This window comes from Vicia villosa, linkage group LG7 (assembly GCF_029867415.1).
Source record: "Vicia villosa cultivar HV-30 ecotype Madison, WI linkage group LG7, Vvil1.0, whole genome shotgun sequence".
Lineage (NCBI taxonomy): Eukaryota > Viridiplantae > Streptophyta > Magnoliopsida > Fabales > Fabaceae > Vicia > Vicia villosa.
In genome coordinates, this window is record NC_081186.1 from 18,969,527 (window position 1) to 18,996,579 (window position 27,053).

Genomic DNA, 27,053 nt, shown 5'->3' on the forward strand with positions numbered 1-27,053 from the left:
CAAGAGATTAAGGGTGATCAAGTCCTCAATTTGTCAATAGGTAGCCGACAATCATAATAGAGTATAAACTATCAGTGCCGACATTAATAATATTCTTTTCCAACTTTTGCTCATAGCACAGAAGCACTATGATTCCATAATTCACAACTCTCCCAAGATTGCCTGAGCCAGCTAACACCGACGTCCGGTAGCTACATACCAAAACACTTCTAACAATATCTCAAAACAAAATACCTGAGATCCTACTCATCTCTTCATATTCCTAATTCTTACTCGAGTTTCAGAACATTTCCAACAACGTCAATAACTCCTACAACCAGGTCTACCACAATACTTTCCTAAATCACTAATCCAACAAAGACACCTCACACAAGGCTACTCAAACAACAACTTCACAGTCCATCAGTAGCGTTAGAGCATCACAACTTTCTAAATTCCATTCTTTAGAATTAACCAACATCTACTCCGTGACACTCCAACTTGATTAACAACCAAAGTCTTAAGTCCAAGTCGCCTTCACTTCGGAAAACAACAAATTCCAACAACACTAGTACTGCTGCCCTCAGTAGCATACTAACATCTTGCAACTGAAACATATCCGAGAAGCATATCTTCTCCCCCACTTAGCTCCAAACCATTCCTGCATACAACCGGCTAGAGGCACAACAAGTACTGACAGTGCTCCACACACTTATCACGTACTGAGGAATTAAACACATTAGACAACACTGGCCGGATAGACCGACCTGCTCTGATACCACTTATGTAACAGCCCAATTCTACCCAAAGCATTTAGGCAAGAAAATATCAGAGTATTAAAATTTCATACAACACAATTAGGATGTTACACTAAGTAACCAAACAAACACCTAGAAAACAAACGGACATCAACGATGCCAAAAGCATACACACCTGCCAATAAAATGATACATAACACACGGAAGATATGAACATATATATATATATATATATATATATATATACGTATAGCTCTCCCTCTCAAAGAGGAGTTTTCCAAAATAAAGTGTTTACAATACACAATGGCACGTTATCACATATACATGTTCAAAAGAGTCATATACAAATAAATAACAACAGACTCCCGACTACCCGGTGTTACGTATCAGAGCGACCGACAATACCCACTGGAGAACTACCTCTTCTTAAAGACTCCCAAAGCGGCTAATCTGCAGGATGCCACTCAAGCATCAAATCAGCAGAAGGGTGAGAATATAATTCATAATGAAAGCATGACAATTATAGTAATGCCAACAAGTATCATCAAAAATCATACAACAAAGTAATCCACTCATTCAACCACAATCAATATATAAGTAATGTGACACATGGATGATAACATAAATTATAAAGACAGACAATGATGAATGAGACTCGACTATGCATATGCATGTGGTACCAAATCCGGAGTAAACTCCTCCTTGTCATTATGACAAATACACCTTTGCCGAGCATTATGCTGGGACTTCTTTCCCTCAGGAAAATACACCTTTGTCGAGCAGTAAGCTACGACTTTATTCCACTCAGAGCCCGCAGGCTATTGTCATCGAGCATGTAGCTCCCACTGATGACCTCTTGCCACTTGGGCAAATACACCTTTTTACCGAGCATTAAGCTCCCACTGGTAATAATTGCCAATTCAGGCCACCTGTTAATAGCATTCCGCCATTAACGTAATGAAATGTTATGTTGTGCAAATTTATGACTCTATTACACGACAACATCATCATCAACAATATAACACGGTCACATACTCACGTTACACCGTTTATATTCTATCCAAAAGGATACATCACCAATTATTAACATCGTTATCAATTACATCACACCATAATTACCACACGGGCATTAATAAGCACACAACACACATTCACCGTCAAAACATACTTGTCACATCGGCATAAATGATCGCATAATTGCATCACATCAATTAATATTGGTCATTGGCCCACAACTCCATCAATACATCATCAACAAGTTGTAATAACAACATTTCAACAATGATAATACATCGTTCTCATAACAACAATTACTTGCCATAAGGCCACACATCATGTTAATAACAAACAACCAAACATCGTCACATATCAAGAATGAACATTCATTAATACATAACCTATACGAACAAGATCTCATGTTATCGACAATTAATCACATACCTCGTATCAATACGATAACGTTCACACAACACATCATCATGATTTATCATGCACTAGTTCACAAAACCATTTATGAAAATCAACCAACCACTACTACATCCTACATCATCATATAGAGCATGGAAATAGCTTCCAAACGTTTCAAACGACACATAAAACGAATACCCGAGTTAAAAGATACGACTTTTCAAAGTTTGTAAAGCATAAACATACTTCATAAGTTAACCCTACATAGTTATATCACTAAATCCTAATAAAAATAATAGGAGAACACATCCTATGAATCATTTAATTAGATCATAGTATAGTTCATTACGTTAGCTTTCCAACGCTTCGAACGGCGACAAAATCGGAGTTACGGTTCAAGAGTTACGGAGTTTTAAAGTTTTGGAAAAACAGAAAATGCTGTCGTCCGCTTCAGCTCCGCTCAGCGGACCCTCGCAGAGATTTTTCTGCAAAAGAACCTCCGCTCAGCGGACCCACCTCCGCTCAGCGGACCTGCGTAAACCCAGAAAAAACCAGAACGAACCAGAACGGTTCTAACCCTCTTATACCCACCAAAACCACTCCAAAACATCATTATAACACCAATACAACACATACAAACCATAGAAACAACCTAACATCAAACTTTTCATGGTTGATTCATCAATCTATCTCAAAACCTAACTTTTTATCCAAACTCAATCAAGCCATAGAAATGGAAAACAAACATGATCAATCACCATAGCACAACAAGGATATCATTTAATCATCATACAATCATTCTCAAACAAACTTAAATCAAACAAAGACCACACAAGAAAATTGTGGAAATTGGAACAAGAAGAACAAGAACAAGAACAAGACTATAAGAATCATACATCCAAGATAAATTAGATTCACCCCCTTACCTTGCTATTGTGACGATCGGCAATCGATTCGGTTGAGAATCCTCCACTTTCTCTTGTTTTTCCCCTTTGCTCTTCTTCTTCCTCTCTTCTCTTCTTTCTTTCCTTTTTCTTTCCATCCTTTTTCCTTTCTCACAAATATCTCTTTCTTATAAAGAAAATATTTATCCCGCGGAAATGACCAAAATGCCCATACGCTCAAATATCGTTCAAACGCCCCAAAACGCGGAATATTACCTTAATAATATTTCTAGTACCAAAAATATGAAAACCTTCAATTAAATATTAGTCCGCCATCCCGAACTAATACCGACTGAAACGACTCCAAAAACGGTAAAATTCCAATAAACGTCACAAACGTCCAAATTAAGCATATACTTATTTTCCGGGCGTTACACGTGATACCATCAGATCTTCAGAGTTTTGCTTCTGACTGCCATCTTCTGATGCTTTCTAGATCATGTTCTGATTTCTTCAAGACCATTTTTTGATGTCTGCCAGTCCATGTTCTGATGAAGCCATCCAGATCTTCTGGGTCAGAGCTTCTGAATGTTGATTTTGTGCATACTCTTTTAGACTTTTTCTGAAATGGAAAACGTAAAGAATTAGAGTACCACATTGTCTTATACAAAATTCATATATAATATTATCATCAAAACTAAGAATATTGATCGAAACATTTCTTGTTCTAACAATATTCATAGATACATCTCCCGATCAATTTTTCACAAAATGAGCCAAATGTGCATTCAGAAATACATCTACGAAAATTTCTGAAAATTTCGAATTTTCAGAGGTGTGAACCACACCATAAGAGTGGAAAAAGAAATTTTCTTTATACATTGGAAGTATTTGCGGATGAACTTGGTCAGACATATTGAATGGTGCGTCTAGATCTCTGGACGCTATGAGATGTGCATTTTCGAATAGGAAAATGCTTAATGTTAAGAAAATATTAAAACAAGAAAGACAAGAATAAATCTCAATCATTCAATATCATAACCACCCCATGATTCCTATTAAAAAGGAAATTAAATTAAAAATAAATTTTAAAATATCCACTAAATTAATGCCACGTGTACATTCTTGTGTTTCTTATTTAAATGTTTTCGTACTAAATAGCATTACTCTATCGAATATATACAAAATTTGAGAGAAATATTATGTGGGTAATGAGCGATCCCCCTAACTTATTTCAAGATTCAGGGCCAATTATATTTGCTATCTATTGCTTTTATAAATTTGATGAACTCTTTTTTGGTACAACATTAACTCTCATTCTAACGTTCATGTTTATGATATTGCAACAAGTTTTGCTTCAAAGGGTCTAAATATACACTACTCATATCATATGACCGGCTACCCAGTTCAAGAAATTTGGTAGACTTTCCTTCCATCTCCTGCTCTTCCTGCCAGTTCCACCCACCACCAAAATTTGACGCTGACATTCTGATGATGCTCATCAGCATGTCTTTGACTGTCATTACATCCCCTCCTATTGCTCAACCTCAACAATATCAGGACAAAATGATCATTGATTTATTTATGACCAATGGTTTCTCCTCATTAACAATAATCGATAGGTGTATTTTCGGTAACAGTTTTTTTACGGTGTAAAAACATCAGGTGATAGACTCTTAAAATGAGTTTTTAAATAGATCCTGCATATACACATCACTGCTTGGAACATGTGATAAGATTTAGAATTCATTTCAAAGGGAACACAATGCATATCCTACAAACAAGGGAACACCTTGGAATTTATCATAAGATTTAAAATAACTTTATGCATCCCTACCTCTCAACATACAAAATATGATGAGTGTCACTGTCATCGTTGAGAAGTTGGCCAAGAATTATCAAACATCGAAATTGATCACTTATAGGCATGAGTCAGCATGCATTCAAATTCCTACTTTTTCTACCACTCACGCAGGCCCAGTCATCCATTTTGGAAACTTCTATGCCTTCTAAGAATGGGGAATATTTTTCTATGATGTGATGAACCTGCATAAAACACAACGACAATGAACTCTTGTGCACCATATAATTGAAAACCAATTCAGCCCAGCAGAACATCCTAGGTGACAATTAACAGATGGCTGCCTTTTGAAAAAGAAAATCAATAATTGCATTAACTAAGTTACCTGTTCAGATAATATACCAGAGAGAGCAATAATTGCTCCAGGCTTTGCACAAGAGATAATTTTCTCAGCATTATCTAATAGAGGATTTAAGAGTATATTTGCAATGACCACATCATACTTATCCTTGTCATTAACAGTTTGTATCTCACTAGTGTTTTCACCCTCAACAACTCCAGATGTCTCGTCACCCTTGGAGGATAAAGTATTTTCACTAGCAATTAGCTGCAGTTGCATTCTGTCTGGTCCAATGTTGTTTAGGGCGGCATTTTGATATGCTGATGCAATTGCTTCTGCATCTATATCAACTCCAACTGCTAAGGAAGCACCAAACTAATAGTACAAAAGCACGTCAAAATAGGAAACGAAGATTCAGCTATACATAATATAAACAATACTGAAAAACTGTTAAAGTATTTGATACTTTTTGAGTACATATGGAGCAGTATGAGACGACTACCAGTATTTGGGCTTCATTTCCCTCATTAACCAATGTAAGTAGTAGCCTATACAGTAGTTACCAATGACGTTTACAGCCAAAATATTTTCTTTTGCTCAAGATACCACCACAAAATAACAAGTACTGAAAGTACATAAAAACTGACATCTTGAGACTTGTTGCTTATAAAATTGGGGGCATTTTGAAGAGAAGCAACTAAGAACATAGGTAGGGGTCATCATAAGGAGGAAAACCAGAATTCAGGACTGCACTGTCCAGCTTTCTGAGATTGAACATAAAACTAAAGACCGCTACTGTGGTCTATGCTTACTTTTAAACAGTTTGTTTCAATTATGTTCAACTCTGTAGTATGCTGACATTCAATTGAATACCTTAAGAGCAGCAATCGCAAGAATTCCAGAGCCTGTGCCATAGTCTAAGATGTATTCTCCTCCAGTTATACAATCATGCAAGAGTAATAGACAAAGTTTAGTGGTGGCATGTTCTCCTGTTCCAAAAGCATGTCCAGGATTGAGAATTATATTTGTTGCTTGAACATCCTATGCAAAATTGAGAATTGGTCAGAAGAAATTCAATTACATTTTGAGCATTGGGTTAAATCTAATGCTCTCTAAGAAACAAACCAAGCATCCCAGTACCTGATAAACACAATACAACTCTTCGGACGACAAATATAAACTCGTTAGAATATATAAAATACCTCATAAATACCTTGATTTTATATTTGAATATCTTGAACTATCTCATATGATTAGTTTATTATCTTAGAGTATCTTTGAAGATTAGTTTTCATATTACGTAAGTATTATCACGATGTGTTTCCCTATAAATAGAGGTTAATGTTTAGTCCTTTGCACCAAGTTATCATAGTGCACATCATATTTAAAGTCCTTATTCTCGCCCTTCCTTTACCTATAACCAATCAACATGGTATTAGAGTTCGGTCCGATAGTGCACAACTTCGTTGTTTGAGTTACCAGGAATTTCAATCTGCACTAAAAGTTGCCACTTGGAAGGGAACATGACCATATGGTAGAAGGAGAAACAATTCTGATCCTCATGCCTATTTCCAAAAATAAAATTGAGAAACTGATAGGTGATATGTTAATAACATGTACTGTAAGGCATAATAACAATCCCTATTTTAACTCAGACATCTTAATAAAAGAGAATGACAGTTCGTGTTTGGGTGGTTTATAGGGCACTGAATAAAGCATGATTCCCAACAAATTTCCTGTTCCTCTTATTGATGAAATGCTAAATGATTTGGCAGATGCAATAACTTTTCTGAGTTGAAATTCAAATCAAGCTACCACCAAATTGGAATGAAGGAGGAAGATATATCTAAAACAGCTTTCCGAACGCACAACGCCATTATGAGTATTTGGTAATGCAATTTAGCTTAACCAATGCACCTTCAACCTTCCAGGTTTTAATGAATGAGGTACTGACCATTTATGAGGAAATTTGTTAATATTTTTGGATGACATTAATATACAATAGAGATGAGAGGAGTCGTGTGTTACAACAGAGAAAAGTGTTTCAATTGCTACAAAAAACATAAGTTGGTAGTGAATAAAAAGAAGAGAGATTTTGGGGTGTTAAAAGCTGAATATATTAGAACCTATGAAGCACCGATACTTCAAAATCCCTGTCGTATCGTATCCGATACGCTCTGATACGCCGATACGCTCCGATACGCTACCGATACGTATCGAAGGAGTATCCGAATTTTTTAAAAAAAATAAAAAATAAAAAAAATCCGATACGGCTGCGATACGCTTCCGATACGTCCCGATACGTGATCTTCAATTTTTTTTTGCAGATTTTATTTTTTTAATGACTCTTCATTTATTTTTTTATTTTTGAATAGTGATTATTTATTTCCCTATTTAATTCTTTCCTAATATTTATATTCCAATAATTTTTTTTATCAATTTTTAATATCTTATTTAATTAAATTCATCATTATTCATCATTAGTTGGGACTTCCTATTAGGCATATTAGGCAATAGTTGTACGTTATCATAAAAGTAATAGGCAATAACTATTAATAATAACTATGCTAAGTTTTCAATTCCAATAATATTGATCATTAGTGGCTATTATTAGTGGCTATTTATATGACTAACATTTTCCAACATTGATACTATACCAATATCTTAGATTTAATATTTTTTAGTAATATAGTTATGTATTGAAAGTTCTATTATGAGAGTGGTTTTGTTAGACTATAATTTAACTAAATATTTTATTATAATTTTTATATGCGTATCTTAAACGTATCGTATCTTGTATTATTCAATTAATAACGTATCGCCGTATCGGATACGTATCGTATCCGATACTCGTATCGTGTCCGTGCTTCATTGATTAGAACATGTAGTTTCTATCCAAAGGGTTTCTTCTGACCCAAAGGTGTCGGAGCCTATGGTCAAGTGGCCAGTCTCAAAAGATGTGAAAGGACTGCAAGGATTTTTGGGGCTTACAAAATAATATAAATGATCTGTAGAGGGATTTCGGGTGCTTGCCCAACTTCTTAGAAAGCTACTGAGAAATGATAGTTTTCATTGGTGAGAGGAGGCTGAAAAGTTCTTCAACCAGCTCAAGGAAACCATGACATCTCTACCTAAGTAGTCCTAGATTTCACGAAACAAGATATTACTGAAGCTGATACCTCAAGAGATGGGAGCAACACTGAAAGAAGAGGGAATACCAGTCTCTTTTTTATTGTCACTGAGGGTCTTAACAAGAGTTTGTGTAAAAGACAGAGCTAACGGAAATAGTGTTGGCAGTACAAAAATGGAGGCATTGCCTCATTGGGAAGCATTTCATTATCAAGTTAGACCAGAATATTATTTATCAGATCCAACCAAAGGAATATGAAACTTTTGACTGACCAAGGAATTATGGGGGAGGATCAATTTAAATGGAATTCAAAGTTATTAGGCTAAGATTTGAAGTGCAGTAAAAGTCAAGGAGTTCAAACAGAGCTGTTGATCTTTATCCTGACAGAATGTATGCAGCCTTAACTTTAGTGGAATAGTGGGGGAAGGAAATTGCAGCAGATGGAGGAATAAGACAATGGATCCAGCAAGTAAAACTGTAGCCTCACACCCCTCCTAATTTTTCACTGCAGCAGGGCATGTTATTCTGCAAGGACTGTTTAGTGTTGCCTACACAATTTTCTAAAATTCCAACTATCATTGCAAAATTTTACTTTTCACCTCAGGGTGGCCATTTTGAGTTATTAGTGTTATATGAGAGAAAATATCTTTCATTCTTTGTGAAAAATGTTACAAATGATTGTTATGATTTAGTCATAGCTGAATCTAGGTGTCTTAATCTAAACTCAATCATAACTAACTGTTGGTTTGTTATGCTGATGCGGCAAACAGAAAGGGAAGAAAAGCAACTAGAATCATCTTATCTGGCATAAACCCCCACAAGATCAAGGTGATGACAGAGGAACTACCTTGAGCTTGGACCTGAAGGCAAGAAACTTGTCATTAGAAGAGGTTTGGTCTGAATGTCTGCATTCTGATCAGTCCCAGGATTGTGCACAGCCTGCAGTTGCTTGGCTAGAACTTTCTCTCATACAAAAAACAGATCTATCAACATGTGTTTAGTTCTAGCAAGGAGAATAGGATTGTGAGCCATAGCAACTGTACTTTCGTTGTCACAGAAAATGACAGGGGAAGCTGAGGAAACTTTGCGATCATGAAGAAGAGTTTAGAGCCAAAGTATACCAGCAGTAGTTAAGGCAAGACTTCTGTGTTCATCTTTTGCACTTGATCTAGCTACCACAGTTTCCACTTGATCTAGCTACAACAGTAGATAGCTGAGCGGCTGAGCCATAGCTAGACCTGCCATCATAAGGGTCAGCAGCCCAGTCTGCATCACAGTACCCATGTAAAGTGTATAGTTATTGAAATGATGCAGGATGCAGTTGAAGTACATAGCTTTTCACTGCCTGCCAGTGGGAATCCAAAGATTTTCCATGAAAAGCCACACCTTATTCACGGAATAACTGACCTCAGGTCTAGTGATAGTGGCAGATTGGAGAGCCCCCACTACTGACCTAAACAAAGTGGGATCATGATAGAACCCAGAAAATCAAAAGAAGAAAATGTGTTTATTATTTACTCAAATTTTTTTCTTAATTTTTTTTTCATTATATACCAGAATGAAAGAGATAAACCAGATTTCAAAAGAACTCCGACCCAGAGCACAATGCTCCTAACCCGAGAGAAAACTCTCCTAATCAACTCTAACAATGTTTCGCAATGCATTGTTAGAACAAGATTTGTTCTGATCAATTATCTTAGTTTTGATGATAACAATAATATGAATTTTGCTTAAGATAATATGGTACTCTAATCCAATGCAATTTCCTTTTCAGGAAATATATAAAGAGTATGCATAATTCAGCGCTCAGAAGCTTTGTCTCAAAGGGTTCAGCATGCAACATCAGAACATGGTCTGGCAAGACATCAGAAGATGGTCAAAGCAGAATCAGAACATGGGTCTATGGAAGCATCAGAAGAACATGAGATCAGAAGCAATGAAGTTCTGATGGTATCACGCACAGAAGCACTTCAAGGTCAGAAGATCAGAAGATGCTTTGCACCACGCTGTTTGACTCTGATGATATTCAAACGTTGTATTCACAAGCATCAGATCAGAAGGAAGTACATGTGGCAGGCTACGCTGACTGACAAAAGGAACGTTAAAAGCTATTAAAGGCAACGTCAGTAGACACAGCGTGAACAAGGCTCGAGGTAGTTAACAAAAGCGTATAACATTAAATGCGATGCTGTACGGAACACGCAAAGCATTAAATGCACTCAACGGTCATCTTCTCCAACGCCTATAAATATGAAGTTCTGATGAGAAGCAAGGTTAACGATTCTGAACAAAACAACTCATATTAACTTGCTGAAACTCTGTTCTACTCAAAGCTCAGAATCTTCATCTTCATCAAAGCTCACTACATTGCTGTTGTAATATATTAGTGAGATTAAGCTTAAACGTTAAGAGAAATATCACAGTTTGTGATTATAGCTTTTAAGAAGCAATTGTAATACTCTTAGAATTGATTACATTAAGTTGTAAGGAACTAGAGTGATCGTGTGGATCAGAATACTCTAGGAAGTCTTAGAGGTTATCTAAGCAGGTTGTAACTAGAGTGATCGTGTGGATCAGAAAACTCTAGAAAGTCTTAGAGGGTATCTAAGCAGTTGTTCCTGGAGTGATCAGTGTGTGATCAGAAGACTCTGGAAGACTTAGTTGCTGACTAAGTGGAGAACCATTGTAATCCGTGCGATTAGTGGATTAAATCCTCAGTTGAGGTAAATCATCTCTGCGGGGGTGGACTGGAGTAGTTTAGTTAACAACGAACCAGGATAAAAATAACTGTGCAATTTACTTTTATCTGTCAAGTTTTTAAAGCTACACTTATTCAAACCCCCTCTTTCTAAGTGTTTTTCTATCCTTCAATTGGCATCAGAGCGCCGGTTCTAAGGTGCAAGCACTTAACCGTGTTTAGAAAAGATTCAGAAAGAGAAAAACGCTTCAGTAAAAGATGGCTGATGAAACTGCAAAGTCTACATCTACATCTGGCTCTGCTGAGCAACACAACGGTAACAATGGTTATACTAGACCGCCGGTATTTGATGGTGAAAACTTTGAATACTGGAAAGATAAACTGGAAAGTTACTTTCTTGGTCTAGATGGTGATCTATGGGATCTTCTGATGGATGGTTACAAACATCCGGTAAATGCCAGTGGCGTAAAGCTGACAAGGCAAGAAATGAGCGATGATCAGAAGAAGCTTTTCAGGAATCATCATAAATGCAGAACTGTTTTGCTGAATGCTATCTCTCATGCTGAGTATGAGAAGATATCTAACAGGGAAACGGCCTATGACATATATGAGTCCTTGAAAATGACTCATGAAGGAAATGCTCAAGTCAAGGAGACTAAAGCTCTCGCTTTAATCCAGAAGTATGAAGCCTTCAAGATGGAGGATGATGAAGACATTGAAAAGATGTTTTCAAGATTTCAAACTCTTACTGCTGGATTGAGAGTTCTTGACAAGGGATACACCAAGGCTGATCACGTAAAGAAGATCATCAGAAGCTTACCCAGAAGATGGGGTCCTATGGTAACTGCATTTAAGATTGCGAAGAATCTAAATGAAGTCTCTTTGGAAGAGCTGATCAGTGCCCTGAGGAGTCATGAAATTGAACTGGATGCAAACGAGCCTCAAAAGAAAGGTAAGTCTATTGCATTAAAATCCAATATCATGAAATGCACTAACGCTTTTCAGGCTAGAGAAGAAGATCCTGAAGAATCAGAATCTGAAGAAGAAGATGAACTGTCCTTGATCTCCAGAAGGCTAAATCAACTCTGGAAGAACAAGCAAAGGAAGTTCAGAGGCGTCAGAAGTTCAAAGAAATTTGAACGTGGAGAATCTTCTGATGACAGAAGATTTGACAAGAAGAAGGTCATGTGCTATGAATGCAATGAGCCTGGACACTTCAAGAATGAATGTCCAAAACTTCAGAAGGAAAATCTCAAGAAGAAGTTTCATAAGAAGAAAGGTCTTATGGCAACCTGGGATGAGTCAGAAGATGATTCAGACTCTGAAGATGAGCAGGCTAACTGTGCGCTGATGGCGACAGAAGATGACGGATCAGAATCTACATCAGAATCAGATTCTGAAGAGGTATTTTCTGAACTTACTAGAGATGAGTTAGTTTCCGGTCTAACAGAACTTCTGGCATTCAAGTCTCAGATTAGTCTCAAATACAAAAAGCTGAAAAAGCTATTTGAATTTGAAACAAAGAAGCTTGAGTTGGAGAATTCTGAATTAAAAGAAAAACTTTTAAAATTATCCAATAATGTTGGATCTCCTTCTGATTCAGAAAAATCCACTCCTAGTCTAAACCATATTCTGAAAGAATATGATTTAAGTTTCAGGAAGTTCTTATCTAGAAGTATTGGCAGAAGTCAGCTAGCTTCTATGATATATGCTGTGTCTGGAAACAAAAGAGTTGGCATTGGTTTTGAGGGTGAAACCCCATACAAACTTGAACCTGTTGATGAAATGAAATTCACATACAAGTCATTGTATGATCAGTTCAAGTATGGCCACTCCCATGATATTAGGCACACTTCACATGCTCAAAGTTTTCACATAACACACACCAAAAAGCATGTGACACAACCTAGGAAATATCATGAAACTCACATTAAGAATTATCATGCTGTTCCTCCTTCTGCTTACAATGTTAAACCTAAGTTCAATCAGAACTTGAGGAGAACTAACAAGAAAGGACCCAAGAAGATGTGGGTACCAAAGAAAAAGACTATTTCTTTTGCAGATTCTCTTGGCAACAAAGAAGATAAAAGTCAACATGTCATGTCACCTGGACTCAAGTTGGTCTCAACACTTGAAGGGAAGAAGGACTGTCTTCCAAGTTCTGGTACTTAAATCTGTTGAAGAAACTATGTTTGTAGGAGATCAGAAAAGAAAGTTTATTAGTCTTGAAACCATTTGTTTTGTTTGTTTCTAAAGCAATGGTGTTTCGTTCTTGATTATTCTGAATGCTCTAAGTGCTACAGAATATACAATATTGAAAACATTGATTGTGGACGAATCAATAAATATCTGGTTTGATGATAAACTTGTTTCTGATGAAACAAAGCAGCTTAAGAATTTCTGCAGATACAGTTTTATCTTATCAGAAGCTGCAGAACAAAGAAGTGAATCTCCAGAAGCTGTGTATATCAGAAGTAATGGATCAGAAGATCATTCAGATTTATATCAGCACACTTCAGAAGGAGTGTTTCTAGAAGAGAAACTTGATCAATTCAGAAGCAGTGATCGGAATCAGAAGGCGTAAAGCCTATTGAATATTTCACACCTGTCATCCATTATCTGATGATGAACACGTGTCTCTACGGTCAGTACGAAGCGTGCAGTTGAAAAGACGCCGACCTAGGTAACTGTATTAAATCATTTCATTTACCATGCTATCTCTCCTAATGTCATTTCTCATTTAACGCAAAATGATTTAAGTTATTTTCAAATCTTTTAAATAGCCCGCTTCAACTTCATTCTTTTCTCCGTCTCTCTATTTTGTTGTACATTTTTTTTCGCTGCATCTGTTTTTCTTTTTCAAACCCTAGTCTTTGTTCTAATCTTACGACATAATCATCATGAACTCTTCCTCTTGTTCATCTTCCTCAAAAGAAAGACTTACTTCTTCACAAATCCTTCTACGAAATTATGAATATGCTCCTTTGAAAACTTGCTTGATACCCACGAAGGACTTGGAGGTTTTATGTGAAACTGCTATGGACTTAAACAATCTTAAAGCGAATGGCTTTAAGTGTGATGCAAGAATCTTTGAGCAAGGATGGTCCAAGTACCTTAATAGATTGGTTGGTCCAATTTATCCTGATCTTGTGAAGGATTTCTGGGTACATGCAACGGTTACCCCAACGGCCATCATTTCATTCGTGCTAGGGCATGAAGTGGTTATCTCTGAAAAACTGATCAGGAAGCTATACAATTTGAATGATGAAGAAGGTTGGTCTGGTTTTCGACATGCATCTGTTGATTGGTCGATAGTTGAAAAACAAATCTCTTAGTCTTCTGGGATTGACTCGAATAACACAGGCACCTTGAGGCCATTTTATAGAGTATGGGCTGAGATTATTCTGGGTTCTCTTCACCACAGAAAAAGGATGCTCTCCTCTTCTTACATCAGTCCAGATCACAAGCACACTCTTTTCTGCATTGGCAAAAAGACTGAGATCAACATTTCTCACATTCTGTTTGAAAATCTGAAGACTTCAATCCTTGAGTCAAGAGAACAGGAAAGGGCGAAGTACCCTCATCTTTCAAGAACGACTATTCCGTTTGGAAGAATGATTTCAGACATTCTTACTGAAAGCAAAGTGCTGGACTCCATCAGAAAACTCAATGCATCCCATTTGCTTGGAGTAGTTCAAGGTCCCATTTTTAATGGTGTGGATTTGTTCAGATTAGAACTCATTCAAAATGTACCTTCTGTGTGCCCAAGCTTTCCTGACATTCTCTCAAGAAGAGTTGCTGTTGAAGGTTTTGCCTCCTTGTTTCAAGAAGAACTGCATCAGGTTGTCAAGTCTCACCTGGAAGATTGTGTTAGGAAGCAATCAGATATTGATCCTGCTTGGATCCGTGGCAGAGTACTTCCGTCCAAGGCTGACCTTTTGAAGAAGGATCAGAAGGAACAAAAGGCTAGGTTTAAAAGAAAAGCCCGAGAAGATGAGGCTAAGAAAGCCAAGAAGTTGAGAGTCACCTTTGATCCTGACAAGGTGGACTCTGAAGAACGAAGGGAGAAAAGGATTAGAGATTCCTTTCGCAGAACCAGATCTTCTTCTTCTGTGCAAATCTCCAGGCAGGTTTTTACTCCACCTCCCTCTGTCCCTAAACCATCCTTCCAATCACCTCCATCTGAACCAAAAATAAACTTCACCTTACCAAATCTTTCTCCATCAACCTCCTCCTCTCCCATTCTAAATCCCACTCCTCTAAATATTCTTCCCCCAACTCCTTCTGATAAGACTTTCTCACCAATTCCCTTTACAAATAATCCATCCTCATCAATCATTCTCTCAGCTATTCCCTCCTCCTCATCCACCGCACCTCCACCTTCTGTATCCAATCCCTTACCTACCAGAAAATCAAAACCTTTTTGTCCTCTCTACCCGAACTACAAATTCACCCTCAATCCGCCTGAACCTGAACTCTCTACCTACCTGGAACTTTTCAGATATGAAGTAATCAATGACTTAGACCTTCTGAAGGAAGCCTTCCTAAATGGTCTGAATGATGTTTCTACAAGAAATATCTGGAAAAGATTTCGCAAGGTGTTTCAAGAAGAAGCAATGGGAGTACAGAAAAGACTTGTGGCTGCTGCCCCACGGCCTCGTGGAATTCTAAGGAATTATGAAGACTTCTGGTTTGCTAGTCTCAAAGGAAGACATCTGTTGGAAGAGAAGCCCTTCTTGGATGAGATGGAACAATTAAGACTGGCTGCTGAAATGGAAGCAAATCCATGCAGGGATATTGTTATCTTTATTCCTGATTATCCTGTTCTGCTCGGAGACGTTAAGACTCTCTTTAACTATCTGAGGGAAAACCCTTCTGAGAAAGACCCAAGCTTGGTCATTCCAGAAGTTGTTGACCCACCAGAAGTTGAAGGTCCTTCTGCTCCCAAGAATCTAGCTGCCATTCTTCAGGCACTTGAGAATGGAGACTCGGAAATTCCTGCTGCAGAATATGGAGATGCTTCTATGCAAGAAGCAGATGTTGAAGATCATGTTGCTGAATCAGATCATGTTGAGGAAATCCCTGCAAATGATCTATCCATGGAAGCTACAGATCAAGTTGCTATTCCTGTGGTTGAAAGCGGTGAAGCTTCTTCTGATGAATCTTCTCGTCTTGCAAGGACTCTGGAAGAAATTCAGAAGAGACAGGATGAGCAAAGCTCACTCAATGCTGAGTATAGAGCTTTCATGGTGAGGCAAGATGGACACAACAATGAGGTTCAAGAGATGCTGGCCAAGATCTTGTCAAGGCTAGGGCCATCTTAGATTGAGTCTGTGTTGTTTCTTTTTCGTTGCATCTGTTTTTGTGCATCTGATCTTACTTATCTTCATGTACTTCTGTACCTGCTGTTTGAACTTCAATGAAATCATCTTCTTCCTCCGTGTGTTTCTTTTTGTTTGTCTCTGATTCTTTTCTGTTTTTTGATGATATGACAAAAAGGGGGAGAAATATGTGATAAATGATTTGATTTAATCAGTTGCTTTTACTAACAAGAACTGCAAGTTCTATATGGTTTAAGTGTTTTGCAGGTATAAAGAAGTGAAGAGAATCTTCAAAGCAAACACAAGAAGCAAAACCATAAGAAGTGTTATTCTGTAAAAAGAATAAGCTCATGGAAACTGAAGCAAGCTGAGTGCTGTCAAGCTTCAGAAATCAGAAGCAAGAAAGAAGAATGAATCAGAAGCACTGATAATAGAATTTGATCCATATTTGTCTATTTGCTCTGACAAAATTCTATTTGCTCTGATACATTATTTTAGCCTATATGGCTCTGATACATATCATGTGTTCTAATATACATTTTATGTTCTGACTCGTTCATGCTGACTTTTGTCGTTTAGTTTTTGTTCTGTAACATTTCAGGATGTAGAGATGCTCTGATGATGCTCTGGTACATTCAACAATGTTCTGATACAAATCTAGCATGAAGTGATGTTGGTAGAAATTCAAAGCTCTGAAGCTATCCGAGGGAAGCAGAAATCAGAAGCTGTGAATGTTCTAAAGATCCAGAAAACTCAAGTTCTGAAGCTGTCCTAAATGGAAGCAGAAATCAGAAGCTGTGAATGTTCTGAAGATCAAAGAAATTCAAGTTCTGAAGCTGTCCTAAATGGAAGCAGAAATCAGAAGCTGTGAATGTTCTGAAGATCAAAGAAATTCAAGTTCTGAAGCTGTCCTAAACGGAAGCAGGAATCAGAAGCTGTGAGTGTTCTAAGAATCTAAAGAAATTCTAGTTCTGAAGCTGTCCAATGGAAGCAGAAGTCAGAAGCTATGAATTCTCTGAAGACAGAAGCTTATGTGATCGTCTCTACCGAAATAATCAGGGAAGTCTTTTATTAAAGTTCTTCGAGTATTTATTTCAGGGGGAGATTATTTATCTCAGGGGGAGATTGTTAATCTCAGGGGGAGACATATTCATATGCTTATGCTATAGCTGTGTAATTTGTCTTTTGCCGTCTGCTCTTTCTGATCGCAAATTCATATCATTTATATATGTTTTTGTCATCATCAAAAAGGGGGAGATTGTTAGAACAAGATTTGTTCTGATCAATTATCTTAGTTTTGATGATAACAATAATATGAATTTTGCTTAAGATAATATGGTACTCTAATCCAATGCAATTTCCTTTTCAGGAAATATATAAAGAGTATGCATAATTCTGCGCTCAGAAGCTTTGTCTCAAAGGGTTCAGCATGCAACATCAGAACATGGTCTGGCAAGACATCAGAAGATGGTCAAAGCAGAATCAGAACATGGGTCTATGGAAGCATCAGAAGAACATGAGATCAGAAGCAATGAAGTTCTGATGGTATCACGCACAGAAGCACTTCAAGGTCAGAAGATCAGAAGATGCTTTGCACCACGCTGTTTGACTCTGATGATATTCAAACGTTGTATTCACAAGCATCAGATCAGAAGGAAGTACATGTGGCAGGCTACGCTGACTGACAAAAGGAACGTTAAAAGCTATTAAAGGCAACGTCAGTAGACACAGCGTGAACAAGGCTCGAGGTAGTTGACAAAAGCGTATAACATTAAATGCGATGCTGTACGGAACACGCAAAGCATTAAATGCACTCAACGGTCATCTTCTCCAACGCCTATAAATATGAAGTTCTGATGAGAAGCAAGGTTAACGATTCTGAACAAAACAACTCATATTAACTTGCTGAAACTCTGTTCTACTCAAAGCTCAGAATCTTCATCTTCATCAAAGCTCACTACATTGCTGTTGTAATATATTAGTGAGATTAAGCTTAAACGTTAAGAGAAATATCACAGTTTGTGATTATAGCTTTTAAGAAGCAATTGTAATACTCTTAGAATTGATTACATTAAGTTGTAAGGAACTAGAGTGATCGTGTGGATCAGAATACTCTAGGAAGTCTTAGAGGTTATCTAAGCAGGTTGTAACTAGAGTGATCGTGTGGATCAGAAAACTCTAGAAAGTCTTAGAGGGTATCTAAGCAGTTGTTCCTGGAGTGATCAGTGTGTGATCAGAAGACTCTGGAAGACTTAGTTGCTGACTAAGTGGAGAACCATTGTAATCCGTGCGATTAGTGGATTAAATCCTCAGTTGAGGTAAATCATCTCTGCGGGGGTGGACTGGAGTAGTTTAGTTAACAACGAACCAGGATAAAAATAACTGTGCAATTTATTTTTATCTGTCAAGTTTTTAAAGCTACACTTATTCAAACCCCCCCTTTCTAAGTGTTTTTCTATCCTTCATGCATTACTCACTTCCCTTCCCTCTCTTATATAATTAAATTTCCCCTAAAATCAGGGAGGGTACTAACTAATTCTTATTCTCTCTGCCTTTACAATCTTCTAGAAATTGTGCTTGTGTAAATCAGGCCTAATGACTGGGTCACTAAACATGCTGGGCCTTGGTGTCCTATCAATGCCACCCCCTTATGAAAAAACCTTCTCCTCGAGGTTGGGAGTGGATCTATTTCCCTTTGTTGGAATTTCCGCCTTCAATGCGGTCCGCTCCTAGTCACCTAAATTGTATTCATAAGTGGGGGTAATCCTCACCTTACAAGCTGGTATGTATGGATGACTTAGGCCCAATCCACACATTCTAAGACCCTTCTTACTAACAAAAGAAATATTAATTCGTTTGCGAACCTAATAGGACCGAGCCTTAGCTTGCTGACTTGTAATGGATCCGAAATAGCATTCAACTAGTAGTACCTAACATCGGTTCAGATTCCCCGAACCCTTCCTCTATTATATACAAAATTTAGTAAACTATAGATTAAGGGAGAGCTTCATCAACAGCGTTCATAAGCAACTCTGGCCATAAAAGCATTGAATGTTGCTAGAAATTTGTCTTCGAGGCTGGTAAAGCTAATCTGAACTATATGCTCATCATTGGCTTTGTCAGGGATTTTCTCTTTAGTAACATTAAAGTATTAAACACAGGTAAATCAGAAAATATTGCAACTGCAAACACCAGAGAAATGATGATCCTGGCTTGAACTTCACCATGTTATTAGTGATGGGCCCAGTAGTCCGCCCAATAGCAGCAAAGAATGGAGAAGAAAAAAGCAAATTGGCTAAATTGATGCTGCTAGTGCTACTCCAGCCCAAACTGTAGGTGCCTTCCCCATCACACTAACTTTGCCTTAGATCTGAGCCGTTAAGTTTAGACGGATATCCAAGACACCAACTGTCCATCTTCCATTTACTTTTTTGAGAAACTTTCTAATAACAGCCATAATGAAACCTAACTCTTTAACCTGCCCCTGACACAATCGAAGAGTGAGCTTTTGTTTTCTGCGCATAAGAACAGGGGTTCTGATGAACCTTTTGTATCTTTGTTATTTCACTTAGGTTGTTCTCTTGGACTTTGTTCATTAGGCTCAAAATTAAAACATAGACCCACATAATTGAATTCAGGCCAACTTCTAGGTGCTTCCCCCAGTAAACTAACATTTAAGTTGACCTTGACCCATTTGGTCTAAATCAAACCCAAATTATAGATTGTTCATTCTACCCCAATTCTCTCTAGAGTCATTAAAACAAAAACGAAAAAGTACCTGATCGGCACCATATGACTCTGTTGAGATTCCATTGTTCCCCACCGCAATTTCATTTAGGTCTGTTTCTGTGCAGGAACTGAAGTTTGTATACCAGCGTCAAGTGGTTTCAGCGGTTTTGGTGGCAGCAGAAGAGAGGTCTATAGACATATGAGCTTTTGACGATAACACCCTCTCCAGATACCATGATAGAATCCCATAGGACTGAACTTTGAGAGAAAATGCAAAAACTCCAAACTTGTACTAAATTTAGTTGTAACCAAGTTGTACACTTATAGTTTATTTATAGAGTTAGTTGGGTTTAGACTAACCCAATAGCTGTCCACAAGAGCTGTAAGATAATGTAACTGAAAGAAAACAACCTTATAGTAATTACATAACAGTAAGTGGTCGTAGCAGTCTGCTATGAATACACTGTATTATAGTGTGGGTTTTGTCATCTTGCAAAGCATGTTAGAGTCTCTTTTTTCCAGTCGTATTAATAATAAATTGAATATCCTTTAGGTATTTTCTATTTCGATGTTCAGGGTGCGAGTCGTGTTCCTACTGTCCTAGGGTATAGGTATTTTCATGTCACCTTTATTGCTGACTTTTAAAGACGTACCTCAGTATTTTTAATGAAATATTGTTCAGAAATTCAAAGTCAATTTGAAAATATAATTCACATATTGCAGTGATGATACAAAAGAGTATTTCTTTGATACTTCGATTTTACTTGTGGTGTTTCGTCCTTTACTTATCAAAGGTCCTCAATCCCCTTTGTAACCTTCACTACATCAAGTTTCTAGTTTCCATATGACAAAAAGATCTCAGTTTTCATTTAAATCTAAGTTCTAATCTTCTTGAAATTACATCTTGAATTACGACTTTGCCGTATTATTCGAGGTGGTCATATAAAGAATGTGATATAATTATAATATTATATCATAAAATAAAATATATTAAAATTTAATTAGGAGGAAAATAAGAAAATGAGTACTTTACTCTTTAAGTAACAGAACTTTAGAGTTTTGTTATAATCTTCTCCTCTAGCTTTGATCTATGATTCTAATTTCTATCATTGCAAAAATAGAAATCAAGCATGGACTAAAATATATGGTGTGCAATCCTTCATTTTTATTCCTTTTTAAGCAAAACAAACAGACCAACATAGCCTAACCCAAAGTATTCAAGTTAAGAGGGAAAAAAATGTAACACAAATTTTTATAGAAGTAGGGACAATAAAGAGAGTTCACATGTATAATCAGCAACCATAGCAAATTATCCACAAATAAAGTTTAAGATAGTCATACAGGCGGAGTACTCCACTCGGGCACCACCCACAAGCCTTTAGTAACTTCTACTGGATGAAATGATTCCTGTAAGCATAAATAGATGAGTTCGATAATTTATTTTCAAAAACAAGTTCTAGCATGTATAATCTTCAGCAATATTAGGGAAACTAAAGATAGAAAACACCATACACCATTCAAATATATTAAAAGAAACAAACTAGTAAAGTGCTGGTGTAAGAAAAATAAAATGTTTAAATAAATAACAAGAGAACAGACAATGAATATAAACAAAATAAGCAAAACACATTAACCTGGGATCTCTTTATCCAGTCCTCATCCTCGATAGCTTTAATTTCGTACCTTGGTTTCTCCTTGAAACCAATAGAATCAAACGCATGGGAAATGTTTAAATTTATATCCTCACCTTCAGGATAGATAGAAGTAATGCAAATCTGCAGAAAATAATATTCTTATAAAACTCACATAAATGAGTAATACTACTTACTTTCTACATTAAATTTAAGAGATGTTTATTAAATACGGCAAAAAGGAATTGTGTGAAGAATAAATATCCTTTCCTCTGATACTAGGCTCCTACAGAAAATACTAACAATTGTCGTTTGGAACCTTGTAGATTTTCAAACCTCCTAATAGAGTTCGAGAGAAAGTAGAATAGATGAAAATGAATCAGAAAAATGTAAGGTGCTGTTCTTAAATGAATCTGAATACACTAAGTTATTTATAGTGCTGGACAGTGGACATCTAGCTGGCTTATAAATTATAACCAAATCTAGTCATCCAACAACCTAACAGCCTGTTCATTAGGACAGATATCATACGGAAGCAAACCCGATCCAAAATAACACTAACAAATAAAGACAAACACATGCCATGGAATTGTAATGGCGGAAAAGTACTGTAAGTGACAATAAAATGTGAATGACAATAAATAAATGAAATAAGAAGACTGCGTAAATATGAAAACGTCAGCAACTCTTGCCCAAGCCAGAGGCCAAACTCCATAGACTAGAGTACTTTTCTGCAGCAGCCCACAATTCCCGTTTCCCTCTTCATTAACCACTTCCCCTTTCCATGTTCCTCCTGCTCCTCTTGGGACCCAAACCTTTTCAACTTAGCATAAACGTCTCTCCCCTAACCTACCACTCATATCCATCTTTATCTTTTTCTTGAATACACCTTCCTTCCATTTCTCTTTAAAAGGGCCTTAAAACATTGTTGATAGTTTCTGATTAATTTTGTTAGCCACATAAAAACAAATTGCCCTATATTAAACACAGGATCCTGTCTGCTTTGATCGGCTCTCTTATTCATATTGTTCAGAGATCGCGACATACGTTAGGTTGTCTTAGAGCCTTTGGCCTGTCAATTCTCTTGCAACTAAACTGCCTTACCAACACTTCCATACAAAAATATTGCAAAATAGAGGGTGGTTTTCTGCCATATATTGCTTCAAAAGGACTAACATCCATTGAGAAACTTTAAATGTCTTTCATAACCCATGGCCATTTGAGAAATAGTTAATGATGTGTTTTCTCCATAATTGTTTTGGTCATCCAAAGTTTTAAAATTAAAGAAAATTGTTTATCAGGGAATTCAAGATTGGCTTGTAAACTTCACAAATCATTCTATTGTCTTAAACAATCTTCTAGATATTTCTTTGAACAATTGAACTTGGTCATACAAAAAATTTGGAATGATTCAAAGTGAAGTGAAGCAAATAATGTTTTATAAGTTGTTATCTAAATATCTAATCATAATTTTTGTGCAAGGAAAAACATGATTATATGATATCCTTTCCACATCCTTATTGCTTTCCATATTTCTACCGAAGGAATCAACTAATCTTCAATCAGATAACCTTAATCAAAATTATAAAAAAAAATCACTACGTTTGAAATGATTAAATCAAAAAACTTCATAAGTACCTCATCTATTGTTTGACTGCCATCATTATGATCCATGGTAACAGAAGTTGCACCAAAGCACAAAAGAGCTTCTCCAAGCACATCCTTGTGAGCACAGAGAAAAGTTAAAGTAAAAAATTTCAGCAACAATAACAAGGGAAGAAAGAAAGAAAAGAGCAAAGTAATTACTGCATTATCTTTAGGACACTGAATCAGAACCGAAATATATGGAGTTGAAGACTTGTGTGCTAGAGCGGTGGAAGAAGCTGCTACGGTATGAATTTTGAATTTGATTGGGATGTTATGGGAAGGCCAATGGTGACTAACTTTGTGATGGTGTTTGAAGAGAAAATGAAGTGGTGATGAGACTGAGAGAGAAGAAGGTGACGCGCGCATTAGAGGGCGGGATATGGCCGTGGAATGGGCGCCAAGTGTGCAGGTTAACTGTTTGAGAAAATGCCAGGTCGCCATGGAAATAAGAGCTTTTTGATTAATGTGCAATTTAAATGTTATTTCGTTTGTTTAGAAGTTTCATATCCCACTTTCCTAATTATACATGTTTTAAATATTAAGTAATCCTTCATTCCTATTTATAATTCCTATTTATAAGCAAACTAGATATCCATGTTATCTTCCGGTTCTTCCGTAGATTTACATTACATGTTTATCAAACTATCAATTATAAAGTTTGAATTTAATTGGTTAACATTCACATAGTCACAAACATAAGCTAATAATATACATTCGATTCTATAATTTCAATTATAAGAAATTTAAAATATGGACATTAAAATTAACAACCTACATATATTCATTTATTACGATTAATTAAATCTATTATATATTATTAATCTATTATTAATCTATTATTATCTATTATTAATATATAAAAGCAAAAGTACCTGGAAATTACACTATAAGCTCTCTGATAAAATTACTAAAACTTTTCTTATTCCATGAATAGAAAAGAGTTTTAGCAAAAATAACTAAATATTATTGATTTGACATTTATTACGGGTGATGTGGCGCCACCCAATAATTTGTTGCATTTTATATTTTTTTATTCTATTATCTACATAATATAAATGTAAGGTTGTGATGACAACCCTAGACTGGATATCGGGGGTCACGTGGATTCTGCCGGGGACGCCTCCAGGAACGGGTGGTCAGTCCTTATCCCCGCTGAGGAGGACCGTATCTGTGATGTGTACGCTCCCGACTTGATCCCAATGTATGAGGTGGTCTTTCGGGAGATGGGGTTCCGCGTCCCCTTTTCTGAGTTTCAGATGGCTGTTTTTAACCACTTGGAGGTGGCTCCCGGGCAACTTCATCCCAATGCGATCGCTTGTATCCGGGCGTTCGAGCTGACCTGTTCCCACTTGAAAATAGCGGTGACGATCCTTTCGTTCTTTTTCATCTTCTGTGTGCAGCGGACGGTAAGGGACGGTCGTTTCGGGTGGGTGTCCCTGAAGCAATCTAGGAAGATTTTTAAGTCCTATTCCGATTCTCTGAAAAACTACAAGCCGCGTTTCTTTCTTATCCGTCCCCAGTCTCGGGAGGCCCGCGACAGTGTTTTTGCCCGAGTGCCGACCTTAGATATTCATGGTCGTCCGGTGCCCAATGATATTGGAGAGCCTATTACTGCCCGTAGGCAAAAGTTCAGGTTTTTCTGGTCCCGAGATCATTTTGAGTATGGGACCGACCAGTATATTACTAAGATTTCAGACTTGGATGAGGATGCTCAGGCGAATTACGCCATCCTCCAGAAGTTCGTGCAGGGCCTTCCCCCGGTTGGGAAATTGGATCGGTCGGGGAGACCTGTCGTTGACGAAAGCGGTGTTATCGTCAGAGAACCGGGTGTAATCAGTATAAAGGAACTTCTGGCCAGTGGGACCGATGAGGGTGCAGCAGCATATCTGGGTATTTGCTCCCTCCTTTGTTCCGTGTCTGATATATTTATTTTTGTTATTTGTTTTTGTACATATTTTTGGTTGTGACGGACTGACCCTTGTGTGTTTCGTGTTTTTCTTTTTCTTTTTCAAAGTCGATGGATCGGGCACGTCATGAGAGGATGCTCAGACAGACCGGCAAGGCTAAAGCGGCCGTTAAGAATGTTAGACGCTAGGCTTAAGGATCTAGAGGGGGGGGTGAATAGATCTCACAGAGTTTTTCGGAATTATTTCAAACTTAAGCGAAAGCGGTTCTGAATTGACTCGCGTCTATTCCGGACCACTATTGAAAAGGTTGTATATATGATAAAACCACAAAATAATTGGGAGTAACAATGAAACGATAGGTTATATAATCAATTTGTTGCTCTAATGAAAACGATTAACTTCTGATTTGATAAACTTTGTTTGCAATGCTTTGATGGTGGATGAAGCAAAAACACAAACACTTGGTGATAATATCCAAATTGATTGTGATTCAATATGTGGTGAATTGTGATGTTCACAAAGGTTCTTAACACACAATTTTAACACTTGAATCGTTGATCAATTTTCAATTATAACCAAGTATGAACAGAACGTAAAAGAAAAGACAAAAGCGATAACAACACGATATTTGTTCAGGCAGTTCGTCGATCGTCCTCGCTACGACTACATCTGCCCCTAATTCCAAACGGGAATTGGGAAGTCTTCCATTATTATTGAAAGCAGTTTATACAAAGAAGATAACAAAGCGATAAATAGTAAACCGATTTTGTCGATCCTTTGAATCTTCTTCCCCTTAATCTTGAGCCAGATCAAGGTCTTCCAAGAGCTTCACTTTGATCCCTTTCTGCAGTGTCTTGAATTGCTTGAACCCTTGTTCTTCAATCTTCACACTCAATTGGATCCTTGATGAAGCCTCTTGATAAAAACCCCCAAAATTCACCGATCTTGGAGGACAAAACCCGCAGATTATATTCACCAAAAACCCCACAAATCTTCACCCACTAGGAATCTTCAATTCCGTTCCATGGACGTTATTGATCTTGAACGCGAACCCTCAACGCAAAAATGATTGTGTGTAGTTGTGTTGGAGTTGTGTCGATGATCGAAGATGAGAAGCTTTTGTGTATCTTTCAGTTGTTGGTGTTAATTGATCAATAATTGACATTAGATAATATATATGAGAGCTGGTCAGTTGGAGCATAGCAGATCAGCAATTTTGGCCTTTTTGATCAAATAGGTCGACCTCTTGTAGTGCTTAGGTCGACCTAACAGAACTGGATTCAACTTGGATGAAATTCTTGCCAGTTAGGTCGACCTGTTGAAGGTTTAGGTCGACCAGAATTCTGTTAAAACATGTTCTAAAGACTTTTCTTCAGGTTAGGTCGACCTAGTTGTTATGTGAGTCGGCCTAACAGTGAGGTGTGTAAATTTTATCATTTTAGGTCGACCTGGAGTGTGAGTAGGTCGACCTATCTGTGGCATTTCTGAATCTTCCTTATTTTCCTTGTTTTGAGTCGACCTAGATGCAGAGCAGGTCGACTTGCTTTGTCTTGAATAGCCAAACTTGCTTTTCCTTGAGTTCTTTTGCTTGTGCCTTGTTGCTTGTTTGCTTGTGGAGTTTGCCATGGATCAAAAACTCCTTTGTGAGTGTGATCTTGTATTCACATACTCCCCCTTTTTGATGATGGCAAACAAGTAGTGAAAGCTCCGGCAAACAAGTAGTGAGAGCTCCTCCGGACTTGTATGCGTAAGCTTCTTCATACTGAGCTCCCCCGTACTCTCAGCACCTATCTCCCCCTTTGACAACATCAAAAGAAATAC

General features: G+C 37.3%; 1 protein-coding gene across 2 annotated transcripts; it reads right to left on the reverse strand.

The window, feature by feature from the left end:
- Positions 1–4,748: 4,748 nt before the first annotated feature.
- On the reverse strand, positions 4,749–23,836 carry LOC131620355 (uncharacterized). Of its 2 annotated transcripts, XM_058891409.1 has the most exons (7): positions 23,485–23,834; positions 23,317–23,400; positions 21,682–21,822; positions 21,389–21,454; positions 6,043–6,210; positions 5,215–5,544; positions 4,749–5,074 (listed from the first exon to the last, which is right to left on the reverse strand). In XM_058891409.1, exons 1-7 carry the CDS (start codon positions 23,764–23,766, stop codon positions 4,961–4,963), a joined length of 1,185 nt encoding a protein of 394 aa, XP_058747392.1. In that variant the 5' UTR covers positions 23,767–23,834; the 3' UTR covers positions 4,749–4,960. The 2 variants fall into 2 exon arrangements, with proteins under 2 accessions (XP_058747392.1, XP_058747391.1); XM_058891408.1 differs by having other exon boundaries at positions 23,317–23,836.
- Between the last annotated feature and the right edge of the window lie 3,217 nt (positions 23,837–27,053).